Source organism: Pelophylax lessonae (assembly GCF_965119305.1).
Source record: "Pelophylax lessonae genome assembly, chromosome: 3".
In the NCBI taxonomy this organism is placed as follows: domain Eukaryota; kingdom Metazoa; phylum Chordata; class Amphibia; order Anura; family Ranidae; genus Pelophylax; species Pelophylax lessonae.
The window spans coordinates 612,538,431-612,555,087 of NC_138770.1; the positions used below are offsets into that span (position 1 = coordinate 612,538,431).

General features: G+C 41.2%; 1 protein-coding gene across 1 annotated transcript in view; it reads left to right on the top strand.

The window, feature by feature from the left end:
• Positions 1-16,657, top strand: part of RAB3GAP2 (RAB3 GTPase activating non-catalytic protein subunit 2) — a 107,649-nt gene that overhangs the window by 83,487 nt on the left and 7,505 nt on the right. Inside the window, exons 25-29 of the mRNA XM_082252557.1 lie at positions 8,698-8,764; positions 10,379-10,449; positions 10,598-10,633; positions 12,977-13,051; positions 14,760-14,978. Coding sequence (XP_082108683.1) covers positions 8,698-8,764; positions 10,379-10,449; positions 10,598-10,633; positions 12,977-13,051; positions 14,760-14,978 — 468 coding nt within the window. The remainder of the gene's footprint in view (positions 1-8,697; positions 8,765-10,378; positions 10,450-10,597; positions 10,634-12,976; positions 13,052-14,759; positions 14,979-16,657) is intronic.

A 16,657-nucleotide genomic window follows, 5' to 3' on the forward strand; every position in this document is an offset into this window, starting at 1 on the left:
AACCAGACAGGCACAGTAATGTCAAGGGGCTGCAGTACGATATTGAACAACATAACAGTCAAACAAATGTGTGTTAAATCTGTGCACGTAACTAATTATTATATAATGTATAAATCTGAACTCGTAACTAATTATTATATAATATTATATAAATCTGAACTCGTAACTAATTATTATATAATATTATATAAATCTGACTCCTCGCACATAACAAAAAACACAATTTAAAGATAGAAAGCACCATTTAATTGCAGATAGACATCCAGTGTTTTTATTTTTTTATTTTTTTTTTTTTTAAATTAGTTTTAATTTGCATTTTTTTTTCTTTTTTTATAACTGGCTATTGACAATCAGCCTGAGTAATATCACAAGCACAGATTTGTGGGAAGCTTGTGAAAAAACATGCTGTACCCTCTTAGTAATACCCACTACATGGGCTATAAATGTAACATTGCTGTGGAGGATAGATGAAGATTGGGTCAATGGTTGCATTGTTCTTCCAGCAGGGACTTCCCGCAGGGAGAGCCAATCCAGCTTTACTGCATTCTACTGCGCTGTCAGTCTTACACCATGAGCTTCTAACAGGAAGGAACAGTTATGACCTCATCAGTGTTCTTCTGTTTGTTAATTGTCCAATCAACAGGCGAGGAATGAGTCCTTGACTAAACTTTTATTGTATAATCACAATCGTTAAAACTGTGTTGTCTGGATTGTAAGACTGGTGTACAATTATTAGTCCTTTGACAGGTAAACAATGCTCATGTATACAGGGGCATCTCAAAAAATTAGAATATCATCAAAAAGTTAATTTATTTCAGTAAATAAATTCAAAAAGTGAAACTCATATATTTTATATAGATGCATTACCAGTGGTGTATTTTGGTTATGTGCTGCCCTAGGCAAGACTAAAATTGGGCGCCCCCCTCCATGTAAATTTTCCCCACTCCTTTTTTAACAGATGTGACTCCATCCAAAACTGAAGGACTACAAGTCCCAGCATGAAACCCTGAGATCTCACGGGGGGGGGGGGTGAGAGGGGGGCGAGAGAGGGGGGGGTGGGTGAGGGAGAGAGAGAGAGGGGGTATGAGAGAGAGAGAGGGTATGTGAGGGAGGGAGGGAGAGAGAGAGGGTGGGTGAGGGGGGATGAAAAAGAGGGGAGAGTCAAAGAGAGAAAGTGGGGGAGAGAGAGAGGGGGGGTGAGAGAGAGAGGAGCGATGAGAGAGGGGGGGGTGAGAGAGAGAGAAGGGGGGAGAGAGTGGGGGGATGAGAGAGAGAGTGGAGAGCGAGAGAGGGGGGATGATAGAGAAAGAGAGAGGGGGTGAGAGAGCGGGGGATGAGAGAGGCGGTTCTAGCAACTAGTAGCCAATAGAGTTTCAGGTTGAAGGGGGGGAGGGGGTTTGCTGCCCCCCTGCAAAGTGCTGCCCTAGGCCCGGGCCTTGTTGGCCTAGGCCAAAATACAGCACTGTGCATTTGTGTAGGTGTGTGATTCCTAAAGAACTTTTTAGTTGGGTTTAGCCATCATCCCGGGTAAAATTTTGCATATGGGGTTGGTGCCTCAGTTCAAAATTGGGACTTTATGGGCTTAATATGTGAATTCATAGAAAATATTCATTTTTAACTTAAAAGATAATAATTTATTATATGTTAGCCATATAATATAACAATATTCAATAGAGTATTCAGAGAATTCATATATATTATATATACTGTGTGGGTTACAGACCCATAGGTGATTGTGAGTAGGAAAGAAAGATAAGAAGTAGTGACAATGTGCTTAGGGTGACAATCACTAGCTCTCTATTGTTCCACGCTTGGGTGAAGCGTCGGATCCATAGGGAGGGTGTTTCAAAGTCCTACGCGTTTCGGCCGTTAGGCCTTTATCAAGGGAGGTGTGTCACCACATCTGGAATATAGTAAATGGAATATTTGAGTATGTATTATTTGAGCCAATCGGAATATTTTTCCTTTGGTCATATAATAAAAAAGACGTACTTTGTTAGGAAAAAGATTCTGCCTCTGGTTTCTGTCTCAGGTCCTTATCTTATCACATATGAATCGTGTAGTCACTGCTGCTAGAGTATAATTTGAAGAGTGTAAGTTTATTTTCAAGATATATGTTTTAATAAATTTTAATAAATTTTAATCTGTTTAGGTACTCACTTGGTTAATTCATATATTTCTTTTAGCCAGGGAGCATATAATAATGTCCTTGTTCTGATCCAATCTGGATTAAAATGTGAATATGTTTAATATTTTGGTAATATAATTATTTTGGCATTTTGTATCTTTGGTTTTACTTACTTGTATTTCCAAAAAGAATCACTAGGTGGCACTGTGGTGTTTAGAAGGTCCCCTCCTATTCTATCTGTATAGATAGAAGGGGGAAAGTATAAATATACTTGTATGTATTTTAAGAACCATCAATGCTTAAGATAGCATTGTGGTTACTTACATTTTCATGCAGTGTTTTCCAAGGGGGGTTTTCCTAGAGCAGCAGGTCCGGGCGTCCTCACTCTCCCTCTGGTCCGAGGGAAGTGGCGCCCTATTCGATTCCCGGCCTATTTATGTCCCGCTGTGCGCATGCGCAGATAGGCGCAATGACGTTGCTTCCGGGTTTCACTTGTATGACGCGGCGCGGGTGCGCGCGCATCCTGTCACAAGATTTGCGGGTCTGATCTCAGAGCGGCCGCCGACACAGGAGAGAAGGCTAAACCCTGGAGAGGGATTTGGCAGTTGGATGGAGTATACTGCTAGCCTCTTGTAGCCCCGATTATTAGCAATATCGGGGTTACCTGTGCCGGATGTGATCGATAAGGAGTCGGAGATTTTCAGAGTATCTAAATTTTCTAAACAAGGGCGTGATACAATATTTTGATAAGTGCAATATAGTATCTTAAATATATAAATAAATAATAAACAATTTTTACAACTTTTTTTTGGACAAATCCGAGGATTGTCTTAACAGTAGTACATATATTTGTTTTTACACAGCAATTAGATATTTAAGACAGGTCAGTATTGGATCAATTAGGGGGGCCTGGTATGGCATCTATGTGGGGCCCAGATTTTGGTTGGGTATTGTGTGCGTCCATGGGGGTCCAATTTTAGGGTGGGAGGTAGTCAGATTTTTTGTGATTTTTTATATAATTATTAGATTGAGGGGAGTGGTTTCGTGGCGTTTTTTTCTTTTTCTTTTTAATCTGTTTTGCCCGATGAGAATCCTTCCAGGAATGGGCGATAGCTTGTATTTTCGTTTAATCCTGGTGGTTGAGCGGCGTTCAATTTTTTAATCCATCTTAATTCCATCTGGAGGAGGGTCTTATTCCAGTCCCCCCCTCTTATTGGAATATGTATTCTATCTAATGTAGAAAAAGTCACCTTTGGCATCCTATTTTTGTGGATATTAGCCACATGACGGCCTAATGGGAGGTAAAAATTACTTATTTGCATGCTATGCATGTGTTGGTTCACCCTGAGGCCAAATTCTTGTCGCGTTTTGCCGACATAAAAGCTGCCGCATTCGCACTCCATAAGGTACACTACGCCTTTGGTTTTGCAATTGGCGTAATGTTTGGGATTGAAGAGTTCACCATTAGGTAATATTTTATGTGTGGATTTTTTTATAACGCTACACTGTGCGCATGATCCACATGGGTAAGTACCCTTAGTTTTGCATGGGTCTCTTCTGTTCTTTAGTTCGCTGTGTACCAAGGATTGTTGTAGCGACTGAGTTTTTCTGTAGGTGATCTTGGGGTTTTCTGAGATTAGGTCTTTTATGGTAGGATCCTCGGTAAGGATCGACCAATTTTTTTGCAAGATTTTTCTGATGGATTGATGTTCGTTTGAATATCTCATGATTATTCTCGTTGGTTGGGTGGTGGTGTCAGCTTTCGGGGAATCTTTTTTGTACAGGATCTCTTGTCTATCCATTTTTTTAACTTTATTAAAAGCTTTTCTCAGGCAGGTTTTGGTATAGCCTCGATCTCGTAGTCTTTGGTTTAGTTTGTTTGCTTCTTGTTGGAATTCCAATTCTATTGTACAATTCCTTTTTAATCGAAGAAATTGGCTGAATGGGATGGAGTTTTTTAGTGGTTCTGGGTGAAAGCTGCTGGCGTGGAGTATGGTGTTGCCGGCGGTTTCTTTCCTGTATAGTGTGGTCATTATGTTTCCTCTGTCATCTTTATAAATATATGTATCGAGGAATGCGATTTTGTTTTTATCCTGTGTCATGGTGAAATACATGTTGTGGCTGTTCCTGTTCATTCGATCTAGGCATTTTTTGATTTGATTTTCTGGTCCATTCCATATCATGAAGACATCGTCCAGGTATCTCTGCCATAGCATAATATTCTGGGTATACATTATGTTTTCCTCTGACGTTAGGAATTCGTGTTCCCAGTTACCCAGGTATAAATTGGCATACGAGGGTGCACAGCTTGTACCCATCGCAACCCCGCAGACCTGTACATAATATGTTCCACAAAAGGAGAATGTATTATGTCTTAGAATAAATGACAGCATGTTGAGGATAAATTCACTGAAGTTTCTATCATAATCGCTTTGTTGGGTGAGTATCTTTTCTACCGCCTTTAACCCCTTGGAGTGGGGTATGTTGTTATATAGGCTCTCCACATCAATTGTAACAAGTAAGGCATCTTTCGGTACTGTTAGGCCTTCCAATATTTGTAATAAGTGAAGTGTATCTTTTGTGTGGGAGGTCAATTGTGTCACATATGGTTTAAGGTAGGCATCAATGACCTGGCTTGCTTTCTCTGTGATGTTACCGTTGCCAGAGATTATTGGACGTCCTGGTGGATCGATTGCGTTTTTATGGATCTTTGGTAATGAGTAGAACGTGGGGGTCCTGGGGTGCTGCGTTCTAATGAATTCCCATAATGTTTGAGATATTATCTTCTGGTTGAATGCTCTGTCTACAAGCCGGTAGAATTCCTGATTGTATTTTTCTATCATTACAGGTGAGATAATCTGGTAACATTTTTTGTTCTCCAGTATCTTTAGACACATTTGTTTATAATGTTCTGTATTCATTATTACGACATTACCCCCTTTATCCGAGGGTTTTATTGTAATTTGATCGTTCTCTTGGAGTTCCCTCAGGGCCTTTCTTTGTTGTTGATTTATATTGTTAGTTTTAGTTTTTTTCTGTATTTGCTCGATCTCTTTAGATGTTTGTCTAACAAATAAAGCAATTGTAGGGTTTGTATTTAGTGGTGGGAATTTGTGCGATTTTTTTCTAAAGGTGGCAATCCTTTTGTCCTGTTCCTCGTCACTGTCTGTTGATGTGTCCGATTCCTCTGATTCTGTCAGTCCACCCTCTTCCAATAGTATGTTGAGGTCCCGAATTGCTCGGAATTCCGCGGCTGTAAGAGGTGTTGGTTGTTCTGTTGTTGTTGGTTTTTTATTGTGCATCACTTTGAGAAGTAGATTGCGTGCGAAAAGGTTGATATCTTTGACCACCTCAAAAGTGTCCATACTTTGGTTGGGGCAAAAAGATAGTCCTAGTGATAGGACTTGTGTTTGTTCAGATGTTAATTGTAGAGATGATAGATTAATTATGTTTAGTCCTTCGGTTCCTCCGGTCCGGACTCCTGTTGTTCTTGGTTTGGCTGCGTTTTGGTTTTTGTTTTTTCTTTGGCTAAAAAAGCCTTTTTTTGTAGTTGTTTATGGTCCTCGTCTTTTTTCTTTTGTGCTCTCGTAAATATTTGATAGTTGGTTGGTCTATTTGGTCCTGGGCCCCCTATTATTTCTAGGCCCTGGGAGTCTAGTTCTCCATGTTCCTCATGAGGTCCCCATTCCCTTCTTTCGAAGTGTCTTTGGGGGTCCTGTTGGCTGTTTTTTGAATAGGCTCTGTTTTTGCCTCCTCCTGCTCCTGAATAATAGGATGATGAATCCGAGGATTGGTAGTAGTTGGGGTTTTTTACAAATCTATTTTTATTTCGGTTTTGTCTGGTTGTATTAGACCATCTATATGCTCTACCTTGGGTAAACGCATTTTTGTCCCGCCAATATTTCTTTTCTTTCTTTTGTAACGTCTCTTTTGCATAATCTTCAAGGTGGGTTTTTAATTTTTCTTCTTGTTCACTATATAGTGGTGCAGTTTTTAAAGGCAATAGTTGTTCATATATGGTTTTTATTTCTTCATCCAAACTAGTTATCTGTCTCCTGTATTCATCTTGCAGTAGTTTCATTAGGTTTTTTGAACATGCGTTGAGGATATCCTCCCAGTCTTTTTTCATTTGTTCCGTCACTTTTTCCATAGTGGGGAAAATTTGAATACGGAGGCCTGCAGGATTGATGTTTTCTTTAATATATCTATTGAACGTTTCTATGTGCCAATAGAGTGCGGATTTTCTTGTCATTTGTTTTTTTAAATTTGAAAATAAAGCTAGTACGTCAGATTCCAGTTGTTCTTTTTCTTTAAATTTGTTTTGTATCCCCTGCATCATGGAATCCCACTCGGCGCCCATCAAGTTCTCCATGTTGATCCAAACTTTGTCCGTCAATCAGTGGTTTCCAAGTTTTTTAGCTTGGAATTTTTTGAGAGGTTCCCCTCTTGACTCCTGTTACAGAGATAACTCTGGACTGGGGGAGGGGGTTTGATCTTTATTAATAAATCGTGATTCCCTATGCCTTGCTGTTCAGCATGGGAAGGTTATATTGTTTGCTCGGTTATTTAGGAATCTGTGAGGTCGTGGATGTGTTATCCATCCGGGGTAAAATTGTGTAGGTGTGTGATTCCTAAAGAACTTTTTAGTTGGGTTTAGCCATCATCCCGGGTAAAATTTTGCATATGGGGTTGGTGCCTCAGTTCAAAATTGGGACTTTATGGGCTTAATATGTGAATTCATAGAAAATATTCATTTTTAACTTAAAAGATAATAATTTATTATATGTTAGCCATATAATATAACAATATTCAATAGAGTATTCAGAGAATTCATATATATTATATATACTGTGTGGGTTACAGACCCATAGGTGATTGTGAGTAGGAAAGAAAGATAAGAAGTAGTGACAATGTGCTTAGGGTGACAATCACTAGCTCTCTATTGTTCCACGCTTGGGTGAAGCGTCGGATCCATAGGGAGGGTGTTTCAAAGTCCTACGCGTTTCGGCCGTTAGGCCTTTATCAAGGGAGGTGTGTCACCACATCTGGAATATAGTAAATGGAATATTTGAGTATGTATTATTTGAGCCAATCGGAATATTTTTCCTTTGGTCATATAATAAAAAAGACGTACTTTGTTAGGAAAAAGATTCTGCCTCTGGTTTCTGTCTCAGGTCCTTATCTTATCACATATGAATCGTGTAGTCACTGCTGCTAGAGTATAATTTGAAGAGTGTAAGTTTATTTTCAAGATATATGTTTTAATAAATTTTAATAAATTTTAATCTGTTTAGGTACTCACTTGGTTAATTCATATATTTCTTTTAGCCAGGGAGCATATAATAATGTCCTTGTTCTGATCCAATCTGGATTAAAATACATACAAGTATATTTATACTTTCCCCCTTCTATCTATAGAGATAGAATAGGAGGGGACCTTCTAAACGCCACAGTGCCACCTAGTGATTCTTTTTGGAAATACAAGTAAGTAAAACCAAAGATACAAAATGCCAAAATAATTATATTACCAAAATATTAAACATATTCACATTTTAATCCAGATTGGATCAGAACAAGGACATTATTATATGCTCCCTGGCTAAAAGAAATATATGAATTAACCAAGTGAGTACCTAAACAGATTAAAATTTATTAAAATTTATTAAAACATATATCTTGAAAATAAACTTACACTCTTCAAATTATACTCTAGCAGCAGTGACTACACGATTCATATGTGATAAGATAAGGACCTGAGACAGAAACCAGAGGCAGAATCTTTTTCCTAACAAAGTACGTCTTTTTTATTATATGACCAAAGGAAAAATATTCCGATTGGCTCAAATAATACATACTCAAATATTCCATTTACTATATTCCAGATGTGGTGACACACCTCCCTTGATAAAGGCCTAACGGCCGAAACGCGTAGGACTTTGAAACACCCTCCCTATGGATCCGACGCTTCACCCAAGCGTGGAACAATAGAGAGCTAGTGATTGTCACCCTAAGCACATTGTCACTACTTCTTATCTTTCTTTCCTACTCACAATCACCTATGGGTCTGTAACCCACACAGTATATATAATATATATGAATTCTCTGAATACTCTATTGAATATTGTTATATTATATGGCTAACATATAATAAATTATTATCTTTTAAGTTAAAAATGAATATTTTCTATGAATTCACATATTAAGCCCATAAAGTCCCAATTTTGAACTGAGGCACCAACCCCATATGCAAAACAGCACTGTGCATTACACACAGGGTGATATATTTCAAGCATGTCTTTCTTTTAATTTTGATGATTTTGGATTGCAGCCAGTGAAAGTTGGTCTAAATCACAGGACTGGATGGACAGAAATGTAAATCCCTTGACAGGCAAAGCAGCTCACATATATGTATATTGTCTATGTGTGTGTGTTTAGCTGCTTGGGTGGAATTCATCTTTAAATGGAGTGTAGATAGCAGTGTTAGGGGGAAGGGATGTATAGTAGAAGGTCTTTGGCCAGGGTGCAGATGACCCGCTTTGTGTTTTTACGGGTGTATTCTTTCTCTGCAGGAAGCTCAGTTTCTACTACAGTCTGTGGACCACTTGAAGAGAATCGGCAACGCACATGTCCAGTTTGGTATGTCAATACAGAAAAGCCCTGGGATGGGGAGTAACAATAGAGGGCATGAAATTGACTTGGCAAATGACACTGAACAGTGGTCCTGAAAAAAAACGACGGAATAGTTTATTTTATTCCAACACATTGGAAATGTTTTGTTACAAGTGCAATACAATACCTGTTGATACTGCCAGAAAATGTGAGCTGATAATTTCCTGTGCTCTTTACTTATGCTGACTATTATCAGTTACATTGATCCCAGCTTTACCTGTGGACTACAGAACCCCTCTTACCTGTTATGGACGAGAGGATTGGGGTGGGTTTCTGACAGTCCTACCCAGTTTCCGTCTTAATGATACAGCACAGTGAATGTTGTCACCCTAGAAAAGGAAGTGTGTTACTGGCAGGGTCACTAGGTGAAAATAAAGAAAAAAGCCTGAGAAAAATGCTCCTGATTAGCGATGTGCTTGAGTTCAGCAATTCTGAGTGCCAGGCAAATGAGCTGCGGGTGGGGATTTCCCCCCCTGCAGCATCACATATGCCACGGGGCATGGGGATGCTTGTGATTCCATTGACCTAATATTGCCATGTGACCAAACATAAGCCAGTGCCGAACCCAAGCTCATCCTTACTCCTAATGAGAGGACATTTAAGATGGCGAGGAAGCAGAGTGGTGCAAGAAAGACAACACTGGACTCTATGGATTAGTATGTTTCTTTAAAAGGGGTTGTAAAGTCAGAAGGTTTTTTTTATCGTAATGCATTCTATGCATTAGGATAAAAAGCCTTCTGTGTGCAGCAGCCCCCCTAACACTTACCTGAGGTCCCTCTCTATCCAGCGATATCCACGAGTGTCTCAGGTGTCCAAAAATTCTCCCTCCTGATTGGCTGAGACAGCAGCGGTGCTATTGGCTGCCGCTGCTGTCAATCAGAGTCAACTAGCCAATCAGGAGATACGGGGCAAGCCGGGTTGGGGCTCCTTGTCTGAATGGACACTGGGAGCTGTGACTCGGCTCGGGTGCCCCCAGAGCAAGCTGCTTGCTGTGGGGGCACTGAACAGGAGGGAGGGGCCAGAATCACAGAGGCGGGACCCAAGAAGAGGAGGATCGGGGCCACTCTGTGGAAATCCACTGCAATAGAGCAGGTAAGTATAACATGTTTGTTATTTTTATAGGAAAAAAAACAAGACTTTGCAATTACTTTAACCACTTAGAGCGAGCGCATGCCGGCCCTTTAAGGGGTTTAGAATGCCCGGAGGCGGCATGTGATTGATTGATTGATTTATTGATCACATGATGATCGGAAAGCGCCCGATCGCAAAATGCGAACGGGAGCTTTTAGTTAGCCGCTGGTATCTGTGCCTGAGGCATGTGCTCTTGGCATGGCTCTATTGGCACAAATATGCGGGCGGTTGGTGCAAAGGTGAGTCCGCATATTTGTGTGCGCTCGGCACCAAGGAATTTGTGTAATATACAGGGACATTTATTAGAAAGTCTGAATTTAGCATTGGATAGGTAAGGGGAAGTTCTTCCAGAAGTATAAATTAGGGAAAGGGAGACATGACTGACATTAACATCAATAAAAATGAAAAGCTGCTGATTGTTGTGGTGTGTTCATGTGTTTGTCATTCTAGGGCTGTGTCTGATGATGTGGAGCACGTTCATTATTAAACGGTTTTCATCAGCTGTGTACCTCATAGATAAGGTGAGCGAGTCCTGACCGGATCTGCATTATGTGACACTTATTGTCAGTGCGGGTCACTTAATATTCTGTGTAGAGTAGAACTGTATAAGAATTCTGTGTGTGCTTCCTGTAGATTTGACATAACTTGAGTAACATGTTTCTCCTTTAGGTTGGAAAAGCCCCAAAGGATCGTTTGTGCAGGAGGGTACGTCCTGATTATTGATAAAGGAATAATGTAATAGTGTACAATTTAGCATCAGTTGCAAGAACATAATATTCATGTAGAACATAAACGAACCTTAAAGTAGAACTCCAGACATAAAAGGCACACATCATACATCCTTAAAGGTATAAGAAAGGGGAAATATCTGCACTAGTAAATTAAACAAACCATAGCTGCTGAACACTTATACCTATGATACAAGGTACATCCAAATAAAATAAAACAGAAGTGCAGCGCATAAATTATGTGTTATAAACATAAATGTGTTATCAATTGTATAACAATACCAAATAGTATCCTTAGGCCCCTTTCACACAGGAGGACCATTCAGATCAGCCTGTCAGTTTTTTAGGCGGATCTGAACGGTCCCCCCATGCATCTCTATGGGGCAGCGGATGTCAGCAGAGACATGTCCTTTAAATCCGGACGGATGGAAACCCTAATTTCCATCCGTCTGGCGGATCGGATGGAACCGGATGAGAACGGACAGGCAGTCCGTTCTCATTCGATTCCCCCATAGAGGACAGCGGGGACCTGACAGCTCCGTCTGTGCACACACAGAGCGGAGAGGGAGCTGCCTTTCGCCTGCTCAGCGGATCGATCCCCCGCTGAGAAAAACGGAGTCCGCTGACGGAGCAGACAATGTGAAAGGGGCCTTAAATGTATATATGGATTTTAAGCAAGCGGTGTAAGGAAAATGTCCTGGCATCAGTCTCTTGCAGTCCCTGTACAGCAGAATTCGGACTGGGAGAGGGAGAAGCAGCACAAGTTGCTAGTCAGCTGTGCTGCTATACAAATACATAGCTTCCTGAAAACCTCACAGCACTCCTCTCAAGAACCCTCAGCCCTAATGCAAGGTGAGGATATCAAAATTCTGTTTTGGATAGATGTCAGTCTAGAGGAGTTGGCATTCTTATGTAAACTGTATTTGCATGCAGATCTCCCTAGGTCAGAGGTTCTCAACTCCTCTTCTCAGCACCCACTAACAGGCCAGATTTTAAGTATTACCTTGGGGAGATGCAGACTAGAATACTGCAATCACTGAGCAGCAAATGATATCACCTGTAATATATTTCAGTTATCTTGCAAACCTGGCCTGTTAGTGGGTCCTGAGGGCAAGAGTTGATCTAGGTAATGCTCACATCTGATGTTGAACATCCCATGGTTGAAAGTACTGCAATCCAGTGAATTAGAGGGGCAGGCCAAGGACAGTGAAGCTGGAGAGTAAAGGACTAGATAGGAGCTGGACCTTCTCCAGCCAAAAAATGAGGTGGGCTGTTTCTGGTTTGCTACTAGTTTTATTGCACACTGTGAAAAGCTCACAGTTTCTAGTTCAATCAGAATAAGTATTTTTATTACGGGAGAGGAGCCTGTACATATCTGAAGATCAGCTTGCTTTAAGGGTGCATGCACACTTACCAATTCACCCGCACTTCAATTAGATGGTATAACTCCAACGGGGGTTCCCGCGATTAACTGCAGGAGGCAACCCTATTGAAAGCATTTGGAGGCTTCCAGCTCCCACAGCTATTCACAGCCACTTGCATTTAAATTCTCATGCAGAGATCACATGCTGGGGTTCTCGCATCTAATCGGAAAGAGGATGCATTTGCAGGTGTGAATGCACCCTAAAGCTGGCCATACATTAATCATTTTTTCCATTCACCCACCAGGTTGAATGAAAGAAAATTGACCCGATTCCCCCTTGCACACATTCGCGGTGGATGGGGCAATCCTTCTGCTGTGCTATGGTGTTCTGATGGCGAGGAGCTTTCAGAACACACTGATCAGTGTAGTTGGTAGAACGTCTTCTGTACTACCAGCCTTGCCCATACATGGATTAAAGTTCAGCAAGTCCATTGCTGAACCGGCCGAATTTGAATCCACGTATGGCTGACTTTAATGTTTTCTATATTAGCCACTAAATGCAGAGTAGATTAGTCATTACAATGGCACTTCCAGTTAATACCTGTTGAGATAAGATATCCGCCTTACGTTGAGGGTCTTGTTTGCAGAGTCAGAAGACTCCCTGACTTCCGGTGTGAGAAGCAGTAAAGCGCAACCATAGTGTAGTACTGCAAAGGAGGAAGATGAGCCTACATATCTGATGGGCAACAATGTCTGCCCTGTGTGTAATATATAATTACACCAATGGTGCTTGCAAATGCCAAGGCTTGACATCATAAATAACCTGATGGTGTAATATCTTATTTAATCACATTGTAGTGTCTGTTCACAAAAAGTAACACGATTGGTATTTTCATTTCTGTGATAAATATACTAATAAAACCATTGAAGCTTGTCGTTCTCTCTCACTCGTCACAGGATGTGGGTATGAGTGACACCTCTACGACCTCCTTCCTGGGAAGCTGCTCTGATCTCCTACAAACAATGATGGAGGTAATCCGGACATTTCTGCTCTTCCATGTTTGTTTCTCAGGAGCTTCTTTAATCAGGTGGTTTATGGATTCGCATCAGACAGAGAGATTCCTTAAGAGCCCCTGTCACCAGACTGATGTTTTTTTTTTTAGTTTTTTGTAAATATCTTTATTTAGAGTTTGCATATTACATCAACCCTGACTAAAGAAAATACAGAGAGATAGTGTATATGTAGCAGATAACAACAGATACACAAGAATCGATCTAGTAAGCAGGATTCGTATGTCAGAATGAAAATCCTAACAAAATAAGATATGTGACCAATAGGAGCACGTGCGTTCCACAAAAGCAGGGATAGACACACATATCTATAGTAGGAACTAAGTGTATATGATAAAAGTTTAAATTCCCATCGCATACCTTCCTGGATATAGGCACATATATATTGGGTGCTGAAGCGATCACCACCTGGACACTGGATCTATCACAGGTACATACATATTCGCCAGCACACCATGGATCTTGCAAAGCAGTCCGAAGAAACTTTTTATTGCAGAAAGGATCACATCAGGAACAGTGCAACATTTCGTAGTCACGTAGGACCCCTTTGTCAGGCATGTGACACGCCTGACGAAGGGCTCCTGCGTGACTCGGAAACGTTGCACTGTTCCTGATGTGATCCTTTCTGCAATAAAAAGTTTCTTCGGACTGCTTTGCAAGATCCATGGCGTGTATGGTAAGGGCGTCTCTGTCTCATACTGTGCCAAATCTACATGCAAAGTTAAATAACAAATCCAAAAAAGTAATGATTAACCAAACGAAACTAAACAGAAGTAATAGTTGGCCTGCAGGGGTTTCTCATAGTCACGAGAGTGAATAGGAGAGTAGATGGCACGGGAGTGGTCACTGGTGCATGCAGACTGATCATTTTAACAGCAATCTTCCCTTAAGGTCATATGTGCACTTAATGTATTCTATACCTCTAAAATCCTCCCTTGTGTAGACTTTAAAAGCTCTGAGACTGCTGCTGGGTGCCACCATCTTCGATGTGATGTCAGCAGCCTTAAAACTATCACTCAGGTCGCACACTTTATATTTCCCATCGCTTCTCCTAAAGCAGCCACATAAAAGGTTATGAAGGAAGGTGAGGGGAGGGGAAGAGGAGCTGGCCCAGCACAGAGTAATTAGACACTCCCTGAAGAGGAGAGTGCTATGGTATGAAAAGCATGTATCGTATACCAACTGTTTATGGAAGTGAAAAATACTGCAGGTAAACATTTAAAATACTTCATTTTCAGGGTCTCTTTAACTGCAGCAGAGACAAATCATGTCGTCTTCCCTGCTAGACAGGACTGCTTTTTTTAATAACAAACATGTCTATACTTACCTGCTCTGTGCAAGGGTTTTGCACAGAGCAGCCCGGGTCCTCCGCCGGCACTGCAGGCCCCTCCTCTTCTTTGGGTGCCCCAACAGAAAGCTGATTTCTATAGGGCACCCGTGCAGGCTCGCTCCCGAGTCCCGCTGCTGCGTCCATTTACAGAGACAGCGGGACTTGCCATCCCCCCTCCTGTGTCACCGCTTTTGATTGACAGCAGCAGGAGGGAATGGCTATATGTTATAAAGTTATACATTTTTATTTTCTATAAAGATACTTTATTGTGAGGCTGCCTGCTGGCCTTCTTGTGAGTACACAATCCAACCTTACCAGAGTGTTTGTTGGTCTGTATAGGCTGATGTCAGCAGTGAGGAGATGTTGGCCCCAGTACTGGAGGTAGAAGACTCCTGGGTGGCAATGGAGGGTCCCAACTCTATTGTGGAATTGGCTCTGGAGCAGAAACACATTCACTATCCGCTGGTAGAACATCAGTATGTGCTCTCTGCCATCATGTACGCCATCATGAAGTTCTCACTGAAGTCCGTTAAACCTCTATCTCTCTTCGACAGTAAGGTGAGTGCCAGGACCCTTCTGCATTTATTGATCTATTCGTCACACATCACTGATGAGAATTGTTGTTTAGAGCATATTTTCACCATATTGGCCATCTGAAGGACACCAGCCGTTATTTATTAATCGTTTTGCTGCCAGAGACATTTTTTGCACAATTAAAAAAAAAAAAAAAAATAGCCTGAAGAATGTGTACACCCCCTCCCCCTCCCTGCTTGAACATGATATATTTTCTGAAAGCAGACACCCTAGAGAAAAAAATAGTGACAGTTTCAATTTTTTATGTCACACAATATGTGACAAAACTTCAGTAAAAAAAAAATAAAAAATACACTACAGGTAATTTAAGAGAACATAAAGTTAATATATCACCCAAAATATAAAAATGAGGTTGTGCCGAGTAAATAGATAGCCATCATGTCACGCTTTAAAATTGCATGCGGCTGTGAAATTGCGACACACTTGGTGAGGTCAGGCAGTACACACACAGGGTATCACACTTGGTGAGGTCAGGCAGTACACACACAGGGTATCACACTTGGTGAGTGTAAAGTGTAGTAAAGGAAACTTACAAAATATGAAAGTCATATAAAGTGGAGTTCCACTCAAAAGTGGAACTTCCGCTTTAAGGCCTCCTGACCCCCTGACATGCCACATTCATCATGTAATTTTTTTTTGGGGGGGGGAGCAAGTACCTAGTTTGGACAAGTACTCGCTCCCAGTTCTGCTCGGGCCGCCTAGGCGGCTCGAGCGGAAGTCCTTGTCTCCCCCTCCCTCCCTGCAATCTGCTGGGACATGTCACAGCTCCCAGAAGATTGCCCGTCCACTCAGGATGCGCAGCGTGACATGTGAAGCCGCAAGCTGTCACAGCCGGGTGCCCACTGTAGTGATGGCGTGGGGCGAAGAGGGAGAGAAGCGAGGCTCCCGCCGGCTGCATAGCTGGGCCATGGGACAGGTGAGTGTTTGTTAAAAGTCAGCGGATACACTTTTTGTAGCTGCTGACTTTTAATAAACACAAAAACCAGTGGGACTCCGCTTTAACCAGCTGGGCTCTCACATCTCTACTCCCCTTATAGGCCTGTTTATTCAGCAATAACTCTGTCATTATGTAAGATAACAATTTGTTATACATATACCTTTTAGGTAAACAAGGCTTTCTCTCGCAATAATGTCTTGCAAAAAAGGTATTTTATTTTTTTATGTAATCCATAGGAATTAAAAAAGTAACAAAACTATAAAAAGCACTGTTTTCTACTTTAATCAGTGTTTGTTTTAAAAAAAAAAAAGAAAATAATTATGGTTGTATTTATCAAGATTTGTTCTGGAGGAAGTGATGATCATAGGAAATGAATATTTATTTTCTATGATTCTCTGCTTCATCTAAGGGCCATAGCCAGCTAATATGGGGTTAAACATTGCTTGTGAAGTCTATTTTTTTTTTTTACATACAGTGTGGCTTGGCCCTGCCCCCACTCTTTTCTCACAAGATTTAATTGACAGCAGCAGGAGCCAATGGCTCCTGCTGCTGCCTCTGTGTCCTGTGAGGAGAGGAACAGAAAACAGTGCCACTGCAGATGGGCACAGCACTGGATGGAGATAGGACTCAGGTAAGTATATAGGGAGGGGTGATACTACTATGAGGACATTTTTTTTGCTTTAATGCAGAAAATACATGAAGGTAA